This window comes from Cyanistes caeruleus, chromosome 3 (genome assembly GCF_971803275.1).
Source record: "Cyanistes caeruleus chromosome 3, bCyaCae1.hap1.1, whole genome shotgun sequence".
In the NCBI taxonomy this organism is placed as follows: domain Eukaryota; kingdom Metazoa; phylum Chordata; class Aves; order Passeriformes; family Paridae; genus Cyanistes; species Cyanistes caeruleus.
In genome coordinates this window covers 39,145,528-39,168,139 of record NC_141703.1, presented here as the reverse complement: position 1 = coordinate 39,168,139, position 22,612 = coordinate 39,145,528, and the positions used below count along the sequence as shown (strand labels likewise).

At 39.0% G+C, this 22,612-nt stretch overlaps 1 protein-coding gene and 1 long non-coding RNA gene across 3 annotated transcripts in view; one reads left to right on the top strand and one right to left on the bottom strand.

Moving 5' to 3' along the window:
• LOC111945265 (uncharacterized) overlaps positions 1–8,885 on the bottom strand; it is a 44,308-nt gene extending 35,423 nt beyond the window's left edge. Inside the window, exons 1-2 of the long non-coding RNA XR_015284439.1 lie at positions 8,816–8,885; positions 7,052–7,194 (exon numbers count right to left, since the gene is read on the bottom strand). This is a non-coding gene — a long non-coding RNA (uncharacterized LOC111945265). The remainder of the gene's footprint in view (positions 1–7,051; positions 7,195–8,815) is intronic.
• The window catches only part of CLYBL (citramalyl-CoA lyase), a 165,917-nt gene that overhangs the window by 67,382 nt on the left and 75,923 nt on the right, over positions 1–22,612 (top strand). For both annotated transcript variants that reach the window (XR_015284438.1, XM_086880818.1), the window contains exon 2: positions 20,601–20,790. Coding sequence is in view for 1 of the 2 variants with exons in the window: in XM_086880818.1 (XP_086736944.1) it covers positions 20,601–20,790 (190 nt within the window). In the remaining variant the exon portion in view is untranslated. The remainder of the gene's footprint in view (positions 1–20,600; positions 20,791–22,612) is intronic.

The following is a 22,612-nucleotide window of genomic DNA, read 5'->3' as shown; positions in this document are numbered from 1 at the left end:
TGAGCCTGCATGCACCCATGTGTGCCTGCCTTTCCCCATCTGTGTGTGTACAAATAGACCTAGGTACCCTGTAGCCTAAATATCCACCTTATAAAACGTGCCAGTTCAGCTCCATGGCTTGTAACAGCTATACTGGTGGTAAATCATCACCAGCATTAAAGGGTTTTTTTCATTTTAGCAAGTGGTATAGATAACAGAGGGGGCAACACTTAATTGGACAGTTACAGTTTTGGTAGTTAAGTTACCGTCTATAATGATGGTAACAGGTTTCAATTATCTTTTTTATGACAGATGTACCAACATTTAATTGTTTCTCGTCAAGTGTGGAAAGAAAAGACACTTCTGTAGATTTTTCAATTCTTCTACATGTCACTTAGCTGTCTGCACCATTGTTTGAGCTCCTTTCTCTCATCCTTTTTGCAGCAATGAGTTGTGTCATTCCCTCATGATCAGCACTTTTGTTGTCTTTGTTTTTTGCTGTACCTCAGAAGTCCATCTTTTCTTTCATCTCCTTCCCATTCATGCATGAGGGAACAGTTGTGCTCTGTTGTGGGGATGTTCCGCTGGATTTCAAACAGTAGGGTTTCTTTTTATTCTCTTCTAAGTAGTACAATGGGGCTGAATGTCTGTTGCAGAATGCACACACTAATATGCCAGGTTATTTGGTTTCTAAGAAGTCAATAAAAATGCTACATTTAGGTTCAGTACTTGGCTTGCTTTTTTTCTGCTGTTTGCCTTTCGGTCTTCAGTTGTAAATCTGTTTGTTTGTTTCTAGTTATAAAATATAATCCTTGATATTAAATCCAAGCGTGGAATCAACAAACACTTAGGAAAAAATGTTACTGGCGATGGAGTATTTTCACACTAGCAGATTTGGCAGACTCTGTCCTCCCTGATAAGGAAGGGAAAATTGCCGCCAAATCTAATTAATGGGGTCTATAACAGGAAAGGAAAGAGAGAGGGAGTACAGGGTGGGAGAAGATGCAATCATGAGTTCATCTTGGCAAAACTTTCTTGTTTCTTGGAGACTTTGCTAGTCTTTGCATTTAAGAAAAGGTAGCTTTAGTAGATTTCATTTTTAAATGACTTTTTTTTTTTTTGCTTGTGCGTGTACTTAGTTTATAAACACTTGTTCAAAATCCATTTCAACAGCAAAAGGCTAAAGACATAAAAAGCTAGAGATATCTTCAGACACTTTGTTCTCATACTCAGGAACAATCTTCAAAATCCTTCTTAATGAGGTCATAAAAGAAAAAAAATCGAACAAGTGGTACTTGTGTACCTCTCTAGGATGTGTCATCGGGGTCACTTGCCACTAGGTTATCCTATTTAAAAAGGGATTGGGATAGTTCAATCAAGCATTGCATTAAGAGAGAGACTTTGATTAATTCCTTCTCTTCTCTATTGTGCTATAGATAATTTCAGTAAATTTGTGATACTTTCTTCTTAGTCAGTGTTGAGGCTTAGCGTTCTCAATGCGTCATGCTGAGTATTAGCATTTATTGGGCCTATTTGGCTGAAGTAAAGACGAGTGTAGGCTGCAGACAGCCCTCTAATCTTTGACAAGTGAGGCCATTCTTTCAACATTACCGTTATCTCAGGTCATAGAGAGAAAGTGTTCTCTTACAGGTTTGCTGCAGGAACAAATATGTCATGTAAAGGAAGGGGAAGAAGAAAAAGTAAGTAGGCTGATGATTTATTACAGATTTCTTTTTAGAAAAAATAGATGTGACTTTTACGGAGAAAATTACTGTCTTGAATAACTTGTTCGTTTTGTGACACAATGGGAGAGAATTAAAGGAAGGCAGAGCTGAGCCTTGTTACCAACTTGTGCTGTGACTGGAGACTTGAAATGCAGCAGAACTGCAACTCAGAACCCAGCTGGGATTGCATTATATCTATACTTCTTAAAACCTAACTTTTTTTTTTTTTTAAGTGATTTGCTTTGGTGGGAGATTTACATTTTCATTTAATTCTCATTAAAAAAAAAAAAAGAAAAAGAAAAACCTCAAAGGACCTGTTTTGACAATGAAGAAATCATTGTTTTGTTCTATTTCCCAACTTAACATGCACTTTTTTTCCATTTGAATATAGGTCTTTAGAATTTGCATGATATGTCTTTTATTAATTGTAAAAAATTTCTCTTTATGTTGTTTGGTGTAATCTCCCTTCTCTTCCCCGGCTGATTTTGAAAATGTGTGTGATAGTTGCTCCGGAGATTCAAGGCCCTGTTTGGGTATACACATATTTAGGCGCTCTTTGAAAAGTGGATTTTTGACCTGATAGACCGTAACGGCTCCCAGGGAGCCACTATGGTCATTGTGTAAATCCTTCTTAGTTTTCGGTTTACTCACTTGATATACCGTAACGGCTCTTAGGGCCGTTATGGTCTTTTGTGGTAATCCAGCTGCTGCACATGCGTGTGAAGCTTTTGTGCCTGAAAATCCTGGGGAAGTTTTGTTGGGAGCGTAGCGGGCACGTCCAGAATTGCTTCCTTTCTGGTGGGATAGGATGAAATGGCTGGAGGAAAAAGTGATGGCTCTTCTTCTTTTCCCTCTGGCAGTTGTCAGAAACACTGGGGCACCTAAAGAACTAACAGCCTGCCAAAAAATGTCTACAAAAAAGCCACAAAACCTACTGTCGGGTGCTCAAAATATCATATGGAAAGACTGATTTGATTCAAAATGTTCACAAGTGTGTAACAGCTGATTTTTATTTATGCAGTTGTTTCATGTATGTCTAAGATGTGTCAGGCTACTGCCCAGTGGGATTTTTGACAACTGAGTTATTGACCCTTGAAAACGGGGAGTTGTAAGTGAAAGGCTGATATAGTCGTAACTATAGCAACACTGTCAGTGTTCCTGTAATTATTAACTTTTTTTAATCAAAAAATTAAGAAGCTGTTTCTTTTCTTAAAGAAACCTCTATTACAAACTGATGATGCCACCATGGAGATGTGATATGTTGAAACAATGCATGTCAACTAATTACTAAAATAATTAAAGTACTGCGAAGGTATCGAAAAGAATCAAACATCACTTGCATGTATGAATGAGGCCTATCAGTTCAAACTGTTTGTACGAGACAGTGATGGCAGACAGGTTTAGCCATCATTTTGTGCTGTGTAAAGCTGTTGGAAGGCTTTATTTTCATTACTTGTGCAACTTTTCATGGAGTGCTCCCATAAGAGAGTCAATGTTTGTACTGAGGCTGCAGGCAGAGATTCAGACATTTATTTGGAGTTAATTCTTTTTGTATGGGACCAAGTGATTTGACTGCAATGTGTGTGCCTGCTCTTAGCATGGAAAACGACTGCGATTCCCACAGATGCAGTTTTACATGGGCTGCTTGGCAGAGAGCACTTCAGGTTGTGATGCCAGTGGATTGTCAGAGCCTGTGTCTCCCTCTGCTAAGAGTTGCCAGAGGTCGAAAATCTCTATCTTGGTGTGACTCTAAGCACATGTGAGACATGTCTTCCTTGTGTCACTTCCCAACTTTTGCTCAGTGATGGCTGTCAGCTGATGTGTTTCAGGTGGGGCACCTTCAAAAAAATGATGCTGCTGTTCTGAAGTAACCCATCACCCCCACGGGGACACAGCGAAAGACTGCCCATCTGAGTATGGTTTTCCAGGACTATATGTGTGCGTGTTTTGGGGGGAATCAAGAGGGGAGGGAAGTACTGTCATATTTCAGCACGATCTCCTGAGCTGCTGACCATATGCAGAACACTGTTACAGTTTTTTAAGACTTGGCAAGTCACTAAAGCTTTTATTTTTGATCTAGAGTTCATTTGCATTCTATAACCCACCTTCTCACAAGGATGAGAAATGTCTGTTTCTGTATAAAACTTGCACACCTTAATATTTAATATAAGCACAGAAAGAATTTAATTTTGCCACAAATGACAGCAAGTCCTCTATTTTCTTATTCCTTATGATCCAAACTATTGATAGTACTATATTTAATTGAGCTCTTTAATTCCTTCTGTTGAACAATCAGTTGCTAAGTTTTCCTTAGCCAGGTTTTAGATAATGGCTTTTGTTTTTGCTTAGCCATCTGTCCCTGTATTAATTGTCCTTTTTCCCTAACATTCACCCATAATTTTGGCAAACTGGTTCCTGAGGTTGGTCTAAATTCCTTTTGCTTCATTTTCTATTGTTGGACACTGTTACCTTTAGCATTTCACACATTTAATAGATGCAGTTCTGGCTACTGAAAAGAAGTTCAGTCACTCGCACTGTGTTTCAGGGAGCTGAAATTTCTTTATTTTTATGCAACATTCAGTGCTGGCAAAACAATCTAGAGGCCTGAATTAAAATGGTTTCTTGTGTGCAGGAAATTAGTGTATAGGCCAAGTAAAAACGTTTTTTCTATTTTCTCTATGAAGTGAGGTGAGAGGTCACTTAGAAGGTTTCGGAAGAGCTTCTTCAGAGGTGAGCATAGAAGTTTCGTTTCCATTCTTTGTGCTGAACTACTGTGTTCTGTGTGTTTCACACATCTTCTTCCCCAGTCTGTCACTGGAAGGCTCCTGAACCAGGCCCTGATTCAGTGGTGGTTAGTCAAGTGGTTTCACACAAGTGCTCATATTCTTCACATTATGCTCAGCTTATTGGCTGTATCAAGATCCCACTGTCTCCTCTTTGTTTCCTTCTCTTCATCCCCCATCCTTGACTCTTCTTTCCACTGCTTCTTTCCTCAAAGAAATGCCACCCTACCCCTGTTTTCCTTAAGTGATACAGTTGTCTGCCCTGAGTTAGTGCATCTTCTCTGATGCTGCATCAAGAGACTCCTCAGTCCCTGCTTCATTCATTCTTCCCTCACCAAAATCTCTACTGACCTTGTCCTCTTCCTTTCTCTTCCCTTTTTTTTTTCCTTTAAATTACATCTTCACCTCACTCTTTTAATCTTGCCTTTGACCTTGTTTTCTTCAGACTTTCTAGGTGAATGCCTACTGTGTCTCCTTTTTTGCATCCCTGGTTGATGATGTGATTTCTTTTCCAGGGTCTCACCTCCTTTCCTTGTTCATCTCTCCCACAGTCCGTCCTTGTCTTCTGTGGTGGCTCAGTTGGGGACATATCCAGGCAGTCTGCATTGTCACTTGCACAAAACCAAAACCCATTCCTCCTTGCGGTGCCTGGGGACCATCTCACCAAGACCCTATGCATTTGTGACCCCTATCCTGGACAACTGGACCATCCTGCCTTGCTGTGTGCTGGCTGCTCAGGGCTGCCTCTCTTGCTTTGACTCACCTCTAGAGCTGCCTGTTGCATGTTGTCAGCTTCAGTTTTTCATGTCTGTGGTGCCCAGGTCCTGGGCTTTCCTCACTTCAGTACTCTGCCGGACCTGGCTTCTTACAGCTTACAATTACCCTTTCATTCTCTTCCTCCTATAGATGGTTTTTAGGCTTCTTCCTTACTGGTCCTCAAACATGAACAGTCTTAAAAAGTTCTCCATCTTCCCTGTTTTCAAAGGCACCCTACCTTGTGGTAGGTTAAACATTCATTTGTTGATTGCTGTTTCCAGGCAATGGAAAAGATGTAGAGAGTAACAAAAGTGTATTTTGAATCAAGATGTGAATGTCTGTTAAAATAACAGGGTAATAAATATACTGCAGCTACCTGAAGCCTTATTTATCTCTCCAGCCTCTTTTATCTTCACTTCGCTATAATTCAATCTGTCCTGGTCTAGAATCTGTCTTCTGTTTGTATTCTTCATAACAGGAACATTTTTGCAGAGGTTAGAAAATAATGAAACAGAATATTTGAAGATTAGTATAATTAGAACCACATGCAACTTAACTACTGGTTATTTATTTTTCAAACTAGTATAAGCCACAGAGGCATAAATAAATGTACTTACTAATAGTTATAATATCCTTTCTGTGTACTGAAATCTAAAAACATCTTCAAAATGCCCAAGTTAGCATGTATGACTGTTGTCATGGTAGGAAAACAATTTACATTACATCTGCTTAGGACAGGAACAGTTTGTTTTTCTAAGGCCTCAGCTGCAGTTTTCACAGCACACACTGGGCCCTTAGGAGAGGGAAGGAGAACATAGTTTAGATTGGAAAAGACCCTTAAGATACTCATGGCAAGAGTAGGCCCAACCTTATCCTGGTGCTTCTCAAAAGAGAAAAAGGAAAGAATTATTATATATTCTCCCAACTCCCCACTTCTGTGGTTCAGTTTAATGCCTCTGGGTACCGCTGTAAATGCCTGTTTTAGCCATTAGTCTTTCTTCCCCCCTATTAACGTATGCTGGTAGAGAATTGGTGAAACAGCCCCTAAATTCCCTCCTTCACCTCCAAAGTCATATGAGCAGGGTCAAGGAAAAGAGGATATAAGAATGTTCACTTTTTTGTGGCTAAAAGTGTTGAGCTCCAAGAGATGAAGTGGAAAGAAGGAGAATCACTTGTGGCAAAAACCACATGGCTTGTTTGTTCTGGCAGGGGTTTGTCAAAGACAGCAGGAACATGAGGGGCAGCACTGCTTTGTCTCACTGAGACACAGCTTCAGTCTACAGAATGTGTGGGGTCACACCTGAACTTGAAAGATACACAGGATACCCACAGTGTGTGGATGCAAAGACCTCAAGTCCTGCAAAAGCAAGGCAGGGCCATCGATAAGTAATGGTGGAACAGCCTTCAGTCTATTATATATGGGGTCTTGGGGAGACTTTGTATTCCACTGGCGAATTCCCACTCTAATGCCTTTGCTGGAAATGCAGGAACAGGTAGTTTATTCCATCAAAGTATGAGGAATGAGACTAAAAGTTGGGGAAAAACAGTTTTATTATTCCTTGGATTTAAGGAAGTAAATTCTTTTTTGCCACTTTCCACTGATCAGTGCTGCTGTTGTACTATGCAATCTTGGGTCATCTTATATACATACGTGTGTACCTTTATAGAAGTACATTTATATGTGCACAAACACATAGATTGTGTATGTAAATAGATTTACACAGGCACATAAATATATAAACATAAGCACACGTGCGTATAAATGTTCACCTCCAACTATTGTGCCTGCAGGCCAAAAGAAAACCTTACCTTTAAGGGTGGGCCTATTTTAATGTCTGCTTGGAGTCCCACATTCTGTTCTTGCTTGCACACAGGACCAGTGTGTTTTGCATGTTCTCCTTTAAACATGAATGACACAAAAAAGGAGGAAGGCTTTGCTTGCTGGATGTGTTCTAGAAAAGAGAGTGGATATGCCACAATTATTTTTTTCACCACATCTGATGTTAATCTCTGTTAACAAATTTTGCCATTACCGAGACACCAGTTCAACTAAACTGTTATTCAGGAAGAAGATAAAAAATGAAACATCCATGACATTCTTCCTATCAGCTAGGAAACAGATGATGGAAAACAAGGCACCAAGCGAGACTAAAACTGGTTCAAACCATCCAAATTCCTTATATATAATATGAACTTTGGGAGGTACTGTTTCTTAATATTCTTACAGATTACTGGTATGCACTGCAGAATTAAAATGTACCTTTAGGCCTTTGTGCTAAAGTATATTTAAAATGTTAGCCAAAGGAAAAAAGTTGGCTGATTCAGCAATGGAATAATTTTTCTCTTTATCCAGTATAGGACAAAAGATATATGTCATCTAACAGTCTTATTTCCTTAAGCCTAAACTTGTATTCATGGTACAGGTTGTTAAAAAAGACTTAAAGGAAAGCCAAGTGATGCCTTTGTGCATTTTCACAGGGATTGTTTTTCCTCACAAGTTTATATATCAGTGAGTTGAGAGAGTCTGTCTGTCGTTCAGTTTTTATACAGATGTGGAATGCTGTAACACTTACTTAAAGAAACACAGCTGCTCATTTAAATGTCATAAAAGCTGTTATGTGGAAGTAGACTTAATCCTATTTCTCCTTACAGATTTTATTTTCATGTAATCCAGGACTTTTGCTTATCTAGAATGTACTATCATTATGAGCTAAAAGCCTTTTTTTTTAATATATGTACAGATTGCAAGGGAGGCAGTGGATTTTTCTTCTTCACTTATTTTAAAATAAATATTGAACAGCCTGTGTCAAGAACTGAGAAGGGAAAAACCCTCACTCTTAGGCAGTTGGAAGAATTTCTTCTTCATGGGTCTCACAAGCAAGCTGTGTGCTTGGTGACCTCCTCTTCTGTCTCTTTCTTCCCTTCCCTCTCTGCCAACTTCTCTCTAATGTCCATTAGAGATTAAATTCTTTCCCCCTCTAGGCAGCCATTAAGGACAGAACTGTTTTCTAAAATTTAATTTTAGGAGAGGGGAACCAATGATGAAGATGTGTGTTGCGATGCAGTGAGATAGGAAATCCACATTTAATGGAACTGTGATGTTTGGGAGAAAAGTGGCATCCTGTGAAACAAGGCCATTGGCGAGGGGAGCAGCTTTGATTCTTCAGCTTTGCCTAAGTGTCAGTGGGACTTTCCATCTGTTCACTGGCCATGGTAAATATGTGTTATGGCAACCATAACCACACAAGTAATCTCACCTGGGAAATACAGATAAGAAACTTCCACAGAGCATGTAACAAAATAAGAGAGCTTGCACTTGCACTTGCACTTGCACTTGCACTTGCACAGGCCCATTAGGTGCCCCCAAAAAGAGCTGCTACTCATAATTTGGCCTTTTTTTTCTTCTTCTTCTTTTTTTTTTTCTTTTCTAATTTTATGAAAATAAAATCTTACAGATTTGCAAAGAAGTTGATTTTTGCCCCATCTGGATAATTTTTTCAAGTGTCCATATTGATGACGAACTGACCATCAGATAGGCTGGGACTTTCTAAGTGGGGGATCTGAAACACTGACCTGGGCACCATGGTTTTAGGACAGGTTTCTGAGTTTCCTGGGATGTTGCAACGCTAATCTGATGAGTTCTGTGAAAATGTTAAGAGAATTAAATTATAAAAGTAGCTTTGGAATAGGGAAAAAAAAAAAAAAAAAAAAAAGCTTTATCCATCTTCTGATTTAGCATTAAAATGTATTCCTTGGCCAATGTTTATCCTCCATCACACATTTGTATTATCTGCCTGGTAGGTTCAACAAGGTCTCCAAGCTTGCCTACACAGCAAAGCTTATGCCGGGTAGGACAGGCTGTAATGATATGACTGATGTGTTCCTTGAAATTGGTTCCCTGCTGGGGACACCCTGGGATGGGGTTCATCTCCCCCAGGCATGCTCACCTCCTCAAGGGACATCAGGAGCTGCCTGGGTCAGGAGGAGGATTATGGCTGAATCTGCCCTTGAAAGGTGCACCCAGGGCTTTGACCACACCCCCCAAATATGCACCCATGGGGGTGGCAGGACCTGACCCACCAGCTCAGTAGAGTGAGGGGCTTGACCCTTTCAGGGCAGCAAATGCTGATCACTCATTATGGGCAACTCTGTGGATAGAGAGGTGCTGAGCTTGAAGAGACTGGTGGGTGCTAAATTTGCATTTTTTTTGTTTGTTGACCTTACTAAGGAGATGGTTTTGGAGGGCCACTGCTGAGTTAGGGTTTGGCATGCCTGTTCCCATATAATAAAATTATTCTTCAGTTGTTTATGTGAAAGATCAAAATTATCTGACAACTGTCACATATTTATCATTAACATCACCATATTTGTTATTTCCTTTAATCCTGGATTCCTGAAATCTCACCTTTAACTTTTTTTTACTTTTCAAGAAAATTTTTATCTTTGAAAAAGCTTGAAATACAAAGTCAGGGACACAGAACCAGAAAATAATGTTTCAATATGCACTTTAAAAATATTGTAATTTTTAATGCATCGTGTTGTTTATGATTTTTTTTTTCTTGGTGGTGTTAGCAAATAAAAAATGAGCAGCTTTTTTTTCAAGACGTGTATGGAATAAGGGGCAGATGCAGGATAAATACTGAAGAAAATGTAGACGTTTCATTGTCCTCTGTACAATAACAATAATAATGTTAAATTTTGTAATATGCTGGAAAAGGCAGGGAAATAAAGGAAGTTTCATTATTGGATAATAAAGCACTTAAATAAAGTGTTATTTACTGGAGATCATGAAGGTTCTGTCTTTATAATATTTTATAATCCACCCACTGCTATTATAGTTTGGTATGTTTTCACATTGGATAATCAAACAGAGGTGTATGTAGTTAAAGGCATAGAAGTCAGAATTTTTAGGCATTCCTTGCTATATTTTGAAATTAATAAAATAAAAGCTGGTTTTCAATTGATGTCATTTTCAAAGGAAATAGGGCTGGGATTATTATTGTTACTACCACAATCATCATAGAAAGATTTCGACATTTTGCTAACATTGAGTAGTGCTAACAGCACAGAAGATTCATTTGATCTTATATAATGTTTTCATGGTTAATAAGATTTGCATATGACATTTTTGCATGATTATAAGTGCTGGAATTTCATTGCAGAAGGCATTAACTCCTGCGATTGAAGTTAAGGGAGATTTTTTTTTTTCTTTTTTTTTAATAGCTAATCAAGAGTTTAACTGCCTCAGGGGCATTTTAAGAAAATGTTATACTGTACTTAACGAACATTATACTACAAATAAGAGTGATATTCCTGTAATTAAAACAGTCTGGATATTGCTTAATGAATGCTTTTCTTATCTTAATGTGTAGGCAGTAAGGATTCATGTAGTTGCCTTTATTAACTTGTGGAGTTAGTTAAAAAGCTGGTTAAAACAGTAAGTCCATATCAGGTCAATATAAAATGCTTATGTAGGGATTTCATTGCTCTTATAAATCCACTAGTTAAAAATAAACACAGATGCTTGTTTGTGCCATCCTGAGCCATATTGCCAGGTAGTATTTCTGCCTGTAGACATTTCCAAAGTTAAGTGTTGCCTGGAGCACTGCAGGATTTGTAAGCGTTCTTCTTTATCGTCCGTTTAGGAAATATTTTTAAATTTCCACCAGGCTTGTATTTAAAACCAGAGAGCAGTTGGTTTTCAATTAGTGTGGTCACAATTGCTGTTGAATTAATAGCATTGTGTATTCGTTCTTCTTTTCTGTCATAGTGCATCAGGTTTGATGTAATTACAACATTTTCTTTTTTTTTTTTTATGTAATTGCAGTACATTGTAGTTTTATAGTTCTGTTCTTCAGCAGTTTAATATTTAGTAATTGCTTGCTAAATTGTTCTCCACTGCTCAGTTATTTGGCACAGAAAACTGAATAAGTCCAGTTTAATACAAAATAATTCTTTGACTTAGCAATTCCTCTGCATAATATAATAATTCTACAGAATAATGCTTGGCTAAACATAAATCATATTTTTACTTTTAATCTTATTCTGAGAATATCATGCAGGTTTGTTTTTTTTCTCCAGCTGAAATTGAGCATCTTTATATTATTTAAAAGATATTCATCACCTGGATTGCATCTGTATACATCTAAGTCTCAATTTTGCACAAGTCTCTGTATGAAAACCTGAAAAAAGCAGGCTGGCCCATGTGTAGCCTAAAAACACATGGAAATGGAACAGTTTCATAATTCAAAATTAATCCCCTGTCCTGGAGGCACTTAAACACACAGTTAACTCTGACTTTGACTAGTTCTTTTGATTTCTCTGGGCTAGGTACATGCTCAAGTGGGTTTACAGGAGAAATTTCAAAATGCAGAGAAGAATGCAATATTTTTTTCTTTTTCCTATGTGGTAAAAATGTCTGTGCTTTATTCAGTATTATAATTTACTATGTTTCTAAATTCAAGAGTCATAAAAATGTTTGCGGTTTGACTGTGGACTGATGTAAATTGCAAATTGAGATAAAATATGGTCTACCAATGAAAAATTCTTAGAAGTGTGAAGGGACCTTCAGTTTGTAAAATATCCCCACTACAACCAAAACTATGAAGATGACAGTTTGTAATAAAAAATCAGAAATTCTGAAAGACCTGAAGTGGAGTGTAAATTCCTTCTTTCTTCTTACTTCTGCAGCATTAGTATATTGACACTCCATTTCCTTCTGCTAAATTTTGTCAGTCCAACTTCAGTGTAATTTTATTTTAACTCCAATATGAATCAGAAGTGATTTCAAGGACTGTACTGTTTTCCTTTTCTTTCATGCCATGCAGACATGGATATCTAACCTGCACAGGCTCTGGTGGACATAGTGACTCTGTTATGGATGGCAAGATCATTTTAACAGGCAGGAATGGCACTTTATTGATTCTGACTTTATCAAGTGCCTGTTTCTTATTTTGTATATAACTCATTAGCAGCCTGCTCCTAAACTGCTCAGGAGCCTTTGGATGAGTTTGGGACTCAGACTTTAATCACAGTAATTAGCGTGGAATTTTTGAATCCTGGTCTCAATCTTGACCTTGCAGCATTTAGCCAATGCGCACACAGCTGGACCGGTGGCAGGGGCTGCGAGAGCTCAGTAGTGGGGATGCTCCCGGTGTCCTGGTGTGGGAACCGACGCGGAGAGAATAGAGGGGAGTGGGGAAGAAAAGAGGAGAAAACCATGTTCAGTAAGAAAAGAAATTCTGCCCAAACATAGTTACCAGTTTTTGTGTATGTACACCAAGATGGATGGGGGCAAAGTCAGTGTGTGAAAAGGCTGGGGCAAAATTAGGGGCAAGGGAAGAAAGTACCTGATGGTAAGATGGAGGGGAGAACTGGAAGAGCCAAGAGTGGTTTTGCAGTGACATAAGGAATCTCTTCAAAGTTCAGCTTTTCTGCAGAGGCCACTAGGATGTGTCTGGCTATATAAAAGTGCAACCATTGCAGATTTGTGGGTTTTATATATTCACTTCCTAAGACAGATTTTGGCATAGGATGTTCCAGGACAGGCTGTTGGTTATATATGCCTGGTCCTCCCCATAAATTGGAAGATTCTCAACCTCCAAAGGCATGCTTTTTCCTTTGTGCCACACAGCTCTGATAACTCTTGGTGCCTATTTGTCTGTACACAAAACCCAAAACCAAGTGAATTAAAACAAATTATACATCGTCATACATCCAATGCAATATCTTCTTACTTCTCAATGCACACCTTAAAAGAGGCTAATTTATGCACAGTTTTCTAAATCTTTCAATATTGCTATTGATCTTCACCTTTATTGTGGGATATTTTTGTTATTTAAAATGTGTTGCAAATTTCTGTTGCAACTGCTAGTGGCAGTTCTGTTATAAAAATGTAATGCAAGGGCTTCTCTTAAGAAAACATACAGCTAAACAAAATTTTGCAAAATCTCATTACAGTGTTGTAGATTTTTAAAATGCATCTTAGAAACTGAATTAATTAAATAAATGGATTTACTTAAAATTGTCTTGAAACAAAAACTGTCCACATTCTGTATCTTTATATTTAGAAAGACAGGGAAATTGTTATCTTAACTACATGTTTTTTAGGTGAAAGCGGCAAAGTTGAGTGTGTTGCAGACAGACAGAATGCTTTTCCATTGCCGTGCTGTGGGTCTGATTAAGCAGCAGAAAGCATCCCAAGAAGCCAGATACTTTGTGAATGGTAAAAGCAAAGCGAGGTACAACTCAGCTCAAGAATACTTTATGGGCATGACGAGTTATTCAGAGTTATCCACACCGTAAGGAAGGGAGCAAAGCCTCAACTGTATGTCACATATGCTAAAGCTCCCCAAGACAGGACACCAATTAACCTTGGATGATAGCAAACACACACACACACACAGGCTGCCCGAGAGGAGCAGCCTGTTGCCATTAGTAGGAAGCAGCAGCCCTTGTCACCCTGAGCCATTATTTAAATCTCTTTTAAAATTCAATTCTTAAGTCAAAGAACTGCAACACTCTCCTCTTCCTCACAAACAGACTATTTTTGCTGCCCTGAAAACAGGAGACGTTAGTAATATGAGAAGCCAGTGGTCCTTTTATTTTTATCCTCGCTGTCCAATTTGGCCATTTTGAATTGAGAAGAAAAAAATGCCTGATCTTCAGTCAAAGCAATTTAAGGCATGATGGAGCTCAGAGTGAACCAAAACAACAGGGTCAAATGTAGTTGAAAGAACATAGTGGGGTAAATAGAAGGGTTTTTGTTTTTTGTTTTTTTTTTTTACATTTAGTGCTTCTGGGAGGAGAAAGTTTGGTTAACTATTTAACCTATGATAGCCTTTTATCACTTTATGGCTTAAGGGTCCATGATTTTAAGCCTTTGCCAGTAAGTTCTTGGTTTGTATTCAGTCATTTCTCTGGTGCCCAGTTATATGACTTACACTGATTTACTGGAGGTAGGAAAAAATTATGAAGAGCAGACAAAGATATATTTTTCCTAAAATTACTTTCAAGCAGCTTTGAATTTGGTGCTTAGTTTTCATTTCCACTCACACTTCTCTGTGTCATGATTTATTTTTTTTATCAGGGGGGCTCTCCTTCCCCATTTGTTTCAGCTCTATGTTTTTTGGCTATAATGCAACGTGTCCTGATCAGTTGGACTAAGTGCTTGTGAAAGGTCACTTGGAAGCCCCCTTTTCATTTCTCCCTGCTACAGTTTTTCCAGCAGGCAAGTGCTCTCAGGAGCAACCCCCTCCAATCTGTCCCTTTTGATATCCAAAGCTGGTTGTTACGGGGGTTAAATTTCTTAATTCGCTGAGTTTTTGTGAGCGCTTCTTCAACTCACCACTCTCAGTCCCCGCAGCTGGGTGCAGACCGCCTGTCTCCCTTAGGATGCTGTGGAAGTGTTAGGGTTTATTATTTCACCTTCTTCACACTTTTGGGGGGTCGATTTTATACCTTTATGTCTTCCATCAGCTTCAGGGGAATTAATCTTCATGTTACATCTGTGTGAGATAGTATCGGCCTTATGGTGGGAAGTTTAAAATCAGACAAAGCCTCTCCTGGTAAAGAAAACTGCTTGTCAAGAGATCTCAAACCATGAGAGGTGGTGGCTTCTGCCTGCCCTGGCAAGGGCTTAGGTTTGGGGGGTTTCTTAATTAGTTTTTTGAGGGTCAGGGAAATGACCGTAGTGAGTCTGGAACAAAGGAAGAAATCAAAATGTAAAGCTGAGTGTTTGGTATGTTGATAACCCCCCAGTTTTAATATCAGCAGAACTGGATCAGGGTGAGCGGCAGTTGTTACGTAAAGTTCCTTCCCTTACATTTTATTCAAAAGTAAATATCATAGCTCTTCACATTTAACCTAAGTATTTTTCTTGGTTTTTTTTTGGTTTTGTTTTGTTTTGTTTTTGTTTCCCTGATGAAGAGCTGTTTGCTTTACCCAGATTTATTTCCACTACGAGACCACTAAGATTTTGGGGACCTGTATTCTGATGATAAAGCTTGTGACATGAGCTTTTGTTTTCCATTTGAGGAAATGCTAGCATTTTTTCACATGTTAACTTTTTAACAATTACGAGGAATTTCTGTTCCTTGAAAACTGCTGTCCTTTTCTTTTTCATCCCCTTTTCTCTCTTCTTGATATTTTTATTTCCCTTTTATATGGAGACTTGTAGATTTTGTCACTTCAAACATTAGCTGTTCCTCCTCTTTTCTTTTGCTTTACAATACACACTAGGAGATTTTTTTTTTTTTTTGCATATTCCTTCCCTTTCTCTGTGAGATATTGTAGTTCACCAAATTTAAAACACTACAGTATTTAGAATCCCCGCAGTGCCATTTTAAGTATTTGGACCTGAAAAATGCCCCAAGTAATAACTACCTGAATTGCTTTTAATTACACAATATAGCTGCATCATTTTACTTCAGATTCTTTTTGATTGATGCTGTAAGGCAATTGTAACCATGGATGATGGGATTAAGTGCCTCTTGAAGTGACTTTAGCTTCTTGTGGGAACAAAGGGAAAGAAGAGAACACTTAGTCCCTTTTTGAGTGAACAGCCTTTTTTCACTTGCTATATAAAGAAATACAATTAACAAACATTATCCCCAGAGGTGAATTGAAATGTACATGCGGACAATAACCGCTCTTGACTGCAATTAGACATATATGATCCGAGGTATTTTGGCCATTCATTAGTGCTAATTGTTTGAGAAACAAGCCCAGAGAACAAATGATTAAAATGTTAGTGCCATAACCAGGATTATTAGCATGTGTGATAAAATGCATGCGCCGCAGCTGTACCAATAAAACTCTCCAGCGAGTCGCTTTGATTCGACAAATACTCAGCGCGGCTGCGAGCCCTTCGTATTTGCACAGGGCCTGCTGATGTTTATAACAAACAACTTGTATCTTCTTTTCTTAATTAGAAAGAATTACTATGCAAATTGCGGGGCTTTGTAATTCCGCAGAAGTTTCCTTTGTTTTTGGCAGATTATTTGTGTGTGGTGGTGTGCTACTCCCTGGTAAATTCGACGCAGGAAAACCATTATGTTTTCTGCAGAGTGGGGTTTTTTTTGCATATACTGCAGAAATAATTTTTAGGAGGTTTTCCTGCATTAGCTGGGTCTTGTCCAGGGGGTGTTGTGTGTCTTGAATCACTTCTGTCCTTCTTCCATAGATATCACGGTATGCAGTTACATGCACGGAGGTCAAAAACACATGTGGAAATTATCCAGATTTTTAAAAGTTTTAGTGGAATGTCTAAAAATGCTCTTTGCAGACAATTTGACGACACTATGCCAAAGATTGTAGAAGGAAAGATTTGACCTACTGAGCAATGAATATTTTTCTATGTGTTTGGCAGATCTTCCAGGGGTGATTTGATTTAGCAAATAAACGGAGAACAGAGGCACAGGTTAAAGCGCTGGAAATCACTTGTGCGAGTACTTTACTTTGTGAGCTGTATGTTGTTGGCTTCAATGTGACTGCGCAGGTGTGTGCAGTTAAGTATGTGTATGACTATGAGCAATGCTGGAATGTGAAAATGCAGTTTATGGCAGGGAAATTTGCATAATTTGGGGTAATTTCACTGTTCGCAGTCACGCTGTATGGCTGCCATTGCAAACTGCAGTGTCTCCTGGTAGTCAAATAGGTTTTCTTTTCTCCTTCCCGAGGATGAACTATTCACTCTTGGGTGAAATGGTTCTCAGAGGACCACAAGTAACTTTAACTTGCCAGCTACTTTTACATATTTGATGAAGACTTTAGTAGAGTGTTATGTTTGCTGAAGAAATTTAGTTTTATTTCCAAGACCCAAGAGCACTCAGCATGCTGCCAGATGCTATGAATGAAAATATGCTGCTGTAAAACAATTTAATGAGCTTTATCCAATAGCCTAGTCCTTGTTTTAACTTACAGTGCTTAAAGGAAGAAACATTGTCTTAGCAAATTCACTTGGCTTTTGTCCATGTGTTTAGTTTAAAGCATAGTCAAGCTTAGTTTGAATCATTAAAATACTTGGAGCCAGGAAACATATGTAAGATTTTCCTCCTCTTTATGGCACAGGGTTAACAGTATAATCAAGACTGCAGTGCTGTGTGGGTTTTTTGTCCTAAAAAAGCAACTGCTGGGGATTTTTTTATTCTATCAAAATAACAGAAGTCAAGATAATCAGGAGAGTGTTTTCTACCAGACTAGCTAACTGCTCATATACAGAACACCCCAAGCCTTGCCACTGTTTAAAATAAGTCTATAGACAAATGGATCTATTAATTAATTCATGTCTTCCTCTGATTTTTTTATTGTAGAACATAAAATATGACTTTGCAAGGAAAATGCACAGTGATGATTAAAGAATATATGTCAAAGAATTAGCATGTGATACCATTTACTGCAGTCATATCTAAACATACTTTTTGAAAACTTTTATTTTATATTAATATTTCTAGAGCTCTTAGTTTTGAAAGGAGAAGGATTCTGTGTTGGTCCACTGACACCAGCTCCTGCTGTATGTGTCTTTTTCCTGGCCATACCTTTTGAAAAAAATATTTCTTCTTCAACTTGCTAAGATATCCCATAAAACTAATAATGTGACACATCAACAGTATATTTTTTATAATAATTTATGTCCTAAGAAACCTGTTGTTTGAGCCCATGTGGCTACAAAGTTATTTAGCTGAGGAGGAGATGTCAGTAGTCACCTGGCAGTAGCATTTTCAGCATTAAGCCTATTAAGTGATGGCGTTTTAATGGATTAGGTCTATCACTTCTTTGGAGTCAGGTGGTCTGCTGAGGAAGCTGTACTGCTCCTCCATCTAAACACAAATTCATAGGTATGGATGGTGACACCTGACTAAATCTGGTCTACGGGTAATGGGTTTTCACCTACACAACACTGCACGCCATTGTGTGTGGTATGCAGAGCAGGGCTGCCTTCATGGGGCTTGCAGCAGTGAGAGGGAAAACGGCTGGTCAAACAGCCCTTGGTGTGATGACAGCCCAGAAGAAATCCTGGGAAACATGTGTGACAGAAGATACATCTCATCTCAGCATGCTCTGAGATTATGGTGTTAGCCACGTCTATCAGGTTTCTGGCTGGTTGGAGGGTTGGTGAGAGGCAGTCATTAAGGGTGCTTCAGGGGCTGCTTGGCTCTAGGCTGGAGTTAACTATTAATGGGCTGAGCTCTTTGACTCCTTTGTGCCCTTGGGAACCACAAGACTGAGGCCATCAGAGAAAGAGAATAGAAACTAATCACTTTTGTTCCCTCATATGTGTTTAGGGAAGGACTGCAGACTTCTTTACTGACCTCTGTGTCACACTGAAAAAAGATCCTCTTCTTTCCGTTTAAGATAAACCAGTCTTCCACCTCATCCTTGCTCTCCCAAAGTGTACTACTGCGAGAAAATTAGATTAAGTGGATTTGTCTAGCAGCCACTTGAGTTGCCACAAGTTCTATTACCATCCCCACTTCAGCCTGAAGCAGGAAACGTGAAGCAGATCGTGAGAAAGAGACAGAGAGTACTTTGGAAGGGCTCAGTGGGTCTCAGTTGCGTGTCTCCAGGTGTTGATAGGACCTCCACCACCTGAGTCTTGAAGCTGTTGCTGTTATTAACAAGGGTAGTACTGGCATTTTTAAGAAAATATTTTTTATTTAACTGCCAAGCTGTCCCATTTCTTAAACTGAATTAAGCATTACCAGAAGAGCCTGGCAGTGGTTTTTGTAGGCTCTTAAAGTGGATCCACACAGGGTATGCAGAGATGTAGCAGATGAGATGACAGAATAGTTTACTGAGGTAAAATGTGATAAAAGCTTTCCTCATATTTTTAACCCAAGTCTTATATTCAGCTTTTAGGGTGCACACTCTAGGGAAAGAGAAGGTTCTTCAACAGATTCAGCTTAGAAAGGCAAGTATTACAGCGGTCTGTCAGTGACATACCACATTGGCTCTGATTTAGATTGACTGAACTCATTTCCAAGCATTTGAGAGCGTTAGTCATGTGTGCTTTGAAGAAAACCCACATGTGTGTGTAGCCACGTGTCATCCAAGTCTAGCAACTTGGGAAGCGTTATTAAGAGGGGCATAGGAAAATGCATGGGTCCCTGACAGGATGTGATAATGACATGTTCAGCATGGTGCTAGGAAAGCTTTGCATTATTCAAAGTGCTGAATAATATACATGATAATGCATAATGGTGTTATATGGTAGGATTATTTGGTGGTGTAAGTGCTTTGTGCTTAGTATGAAGGGAAATTATATTATTTTGTCCTCATGTTTGATGTAGCAGAATAGGCCTGGGGGGTACAGCATGCAGTGGTGAGGAACAGGAGCATGCAAGGGTTTTTTTTTTTTGGAAGGCCAAGAAACACAGTGGCACTCTCTGTATTTCTCTGTGCTTGTAATTATGGAGCAAAGCAAGCTCCCCCTGGCACTCCAAGAGCAGGCTCCTCTGGCAGGCCCACAGCCTCCAAGTACACTAACCCAGCTCCTGCTCTGCCTGGAGCAGGTTAGCTGGGCCCTCACCAGGAATGTCAGCACATGGTGGAGACAACCCCAGACCTCACACCTACAGGCCACAGGGATGTTAACCTCTCAAGCCACGTGGCAGCAAAGGCTCACACCTGCACTGAAGTGTGGGGCACAAAGCATTTACAAATTTGAAAAGACTCTACAGCCAAAAATCTACTGCTGATGCTGGTGGGTTTATGAACTCTGTCAGTGGAAGTCTGTGCTGTGGATGTGAAGGTCTGAAGAGAGTAGCGAGGTTCCACACCACATGGGGTTTTCATTTTGTTTTCTTAATTTTCCCCTCCATCCATCTTGCTTATTTAAAATTTGCATGCAAATACATTTGTTGATATAATGCTAAGGTTGCAAAATGAACTTCGCAAACCTATGCTTGTTTTAACCAGCACCCCTGCTTCATTCACAGTGTGACATCCAGCTCCTGGAGGAAATGTAGCAGATAGCAGCCCCCTCCCCAAAGCAGTCCTAATCCTACAGAGTCCTGTGACAGGGGAAAAACCAACCACCACCCTTCTGTATTTCAGGCTTGCTGTAGCACCCAGATCGGGCAGTGTAATTAAGGCTGCATGGATAAACCTCAGCCCTGGCAGGTCTTCAATTATGATTAAGTTTGCAACTTCTATTGAACACAGTGGTTTTAGAGTTTCATATTGTAATTAACTGTAATACTGATATTTCCCTAACTTGACTCTTCCAAAGGGAAAAAATATATATAAATATCCCAAAACCAGCCACTATCTAGGTAGGAATGTTTTGCTTTTAAAATATAGTCAAGTATTATTTACAGCATTGCTGCCAATAGTCTAATTTCAACAATATCCTTTACAGGGTGGATTCTCCTCTGCCAGCTGGTGTTCCTAAGCTTAGTTATCGCTTTACATCATCACACAAGTATGTTCCCAGGCGGGCTGTGCTGTATGTACCTGCGGATGATGAAAAGAAGATAAGAAAAATCCCATCACTAAATGTAGATTGTGCAGTGTTGGACTGTGAAGATGGTGTTGCTCTGAACAGAAAGGTAATTAAAAATTATCTGTGTGATATAATCAGCATTAAAGAGAACTTGTGGAAAAACATTGCCTTTGCCTTAGGGAAGTGACAGCCAGAAAGACAAAGATAACTCTTAAGATATACAAAGTAATGGCACAGTGATAGGCTTTGTGAAGGCGTTGAGAAAATCTGGTTACCCAGAACTCAAAGAGATCCTGTGTGAGTAAGTGGGGAGGGAGTTTTGCATAAATACAGAACTGGGCATAAGCTATCATCACAGAAGAGTGGGAGATACTGTTATTATTGCAACACATTTCTTAGGGAAGAGGAGGAAACAGGCTGTAAGAAGAGAAATGGGAAAGGAAGCATTAGTACAGAATCACCAGGTGGGCGGTTTGTTATTGAAATAAAAGTATCTTCAGATTGTGAGCAAAATAGAGTGAGTCTGGGTTTGAGCCTCAGGGTGTTTGGAAAGATATACTTCCTGAAATTTTGGGGGGAAATGCCATTAGGGATGTTTCTCAAGGAAGGAGAAATTAGATCTGAGAATATCAGTGTTTGGGACAGGGATGGAGAGCAGAGTGGGAGATGGATGTGGATATGTCAAGTACCTGTGCCAAGTTTTTGTTAACATTAAACTGTGGAAAAAGAGAGAATGATCTAGCATGCATTCAGTTTCACTTGCAGGGTTTTTTTTTTAATATATGGAAGTAACCATTTTGGTATGCTCACATCTTAGAATCATAGCATCATTTAGGTTGGAAAAGACCTTTAAGATCACTGAGTTCGACCTTAAACGTAACTGCCAACTCAGCCATTTTAAACAATATATACAAGAAATTGGTGCAAATGTTTCCAGGTGAAAGCTATTTCTCAACAGGAATGTAAATTTGCTGTCACATTATTTTCATATTTGTTGGTTTTCCTAACCGTGTCTCCATGCTTCAGACTACAGCAAACAGTGTTTAGGGTTTAACCGTCTTTTCCAGAAAGTTAGGAAAACAGGCTTGAAAATTTTCCCATGTCCTTTCAAAAATGTGGATAAAATTTTATTCTGTTATTTTTCTTGTGAGTTAATGCTTTTCAGAAGGACTCTTCAATAGTGCTCTCTTTAACCTTCAGCTCTTTACAGGTATGTTGGAAAGGAAAAATTTGACAGACTTTGCATGTACCTAATTTAATTCTAAAAAGTGAAAACACTGCTGGATGTTCCTGTGTGCTGCTGACGATGATTGGAAAGTATTTTTCAGTTGCTAAAATTCTGTGTTGAAAGACTAAGATTATATCTCCTGTCACAGTGAATTAGTATTCTTTCATCACATTTCAGAGGCTGCTGCTGTAAGATGATACAAGATGTGGTTGTGTATCAAACGGAAGTATTTTTAGGAGCTTAATTATATCAAACCATTTATAGCATAAGTATTTATTTGTAATAAACAATGACAGAAAAACAAATTTTTATGATCAAGATGACAAAGTTGACAGTAGTAATTTCTCAAGGGTGGTAAAATTCTATCTCTGTTGAAGAGAAGTTGTGCCACTGGGTATAAGATTTCAAAGAAATTAGGAGGAAAATTGGTAATGGAAACTTGAGATGACAGATGAGCCCCTGCCTGAGCTTAAATGCAAAAAGAAAGCAGACAGGAGGTAGAAGTGGGGACAAGCTACCAAGAAGCAACAGAAAAATATGGTCCAGGCTCATAGGAGAAGAATGAGGAAGTTCAGAGCTTGTCTAGAATCAAAACTGGTGAGGGATGAGCAGGACAGCAAAAATGGTTGCTACAAGAGTATAGGTAGTAAAAATGAGAAGGAAAACCAGTGGAATGGATGCACTGCTCCATGAAACTTCA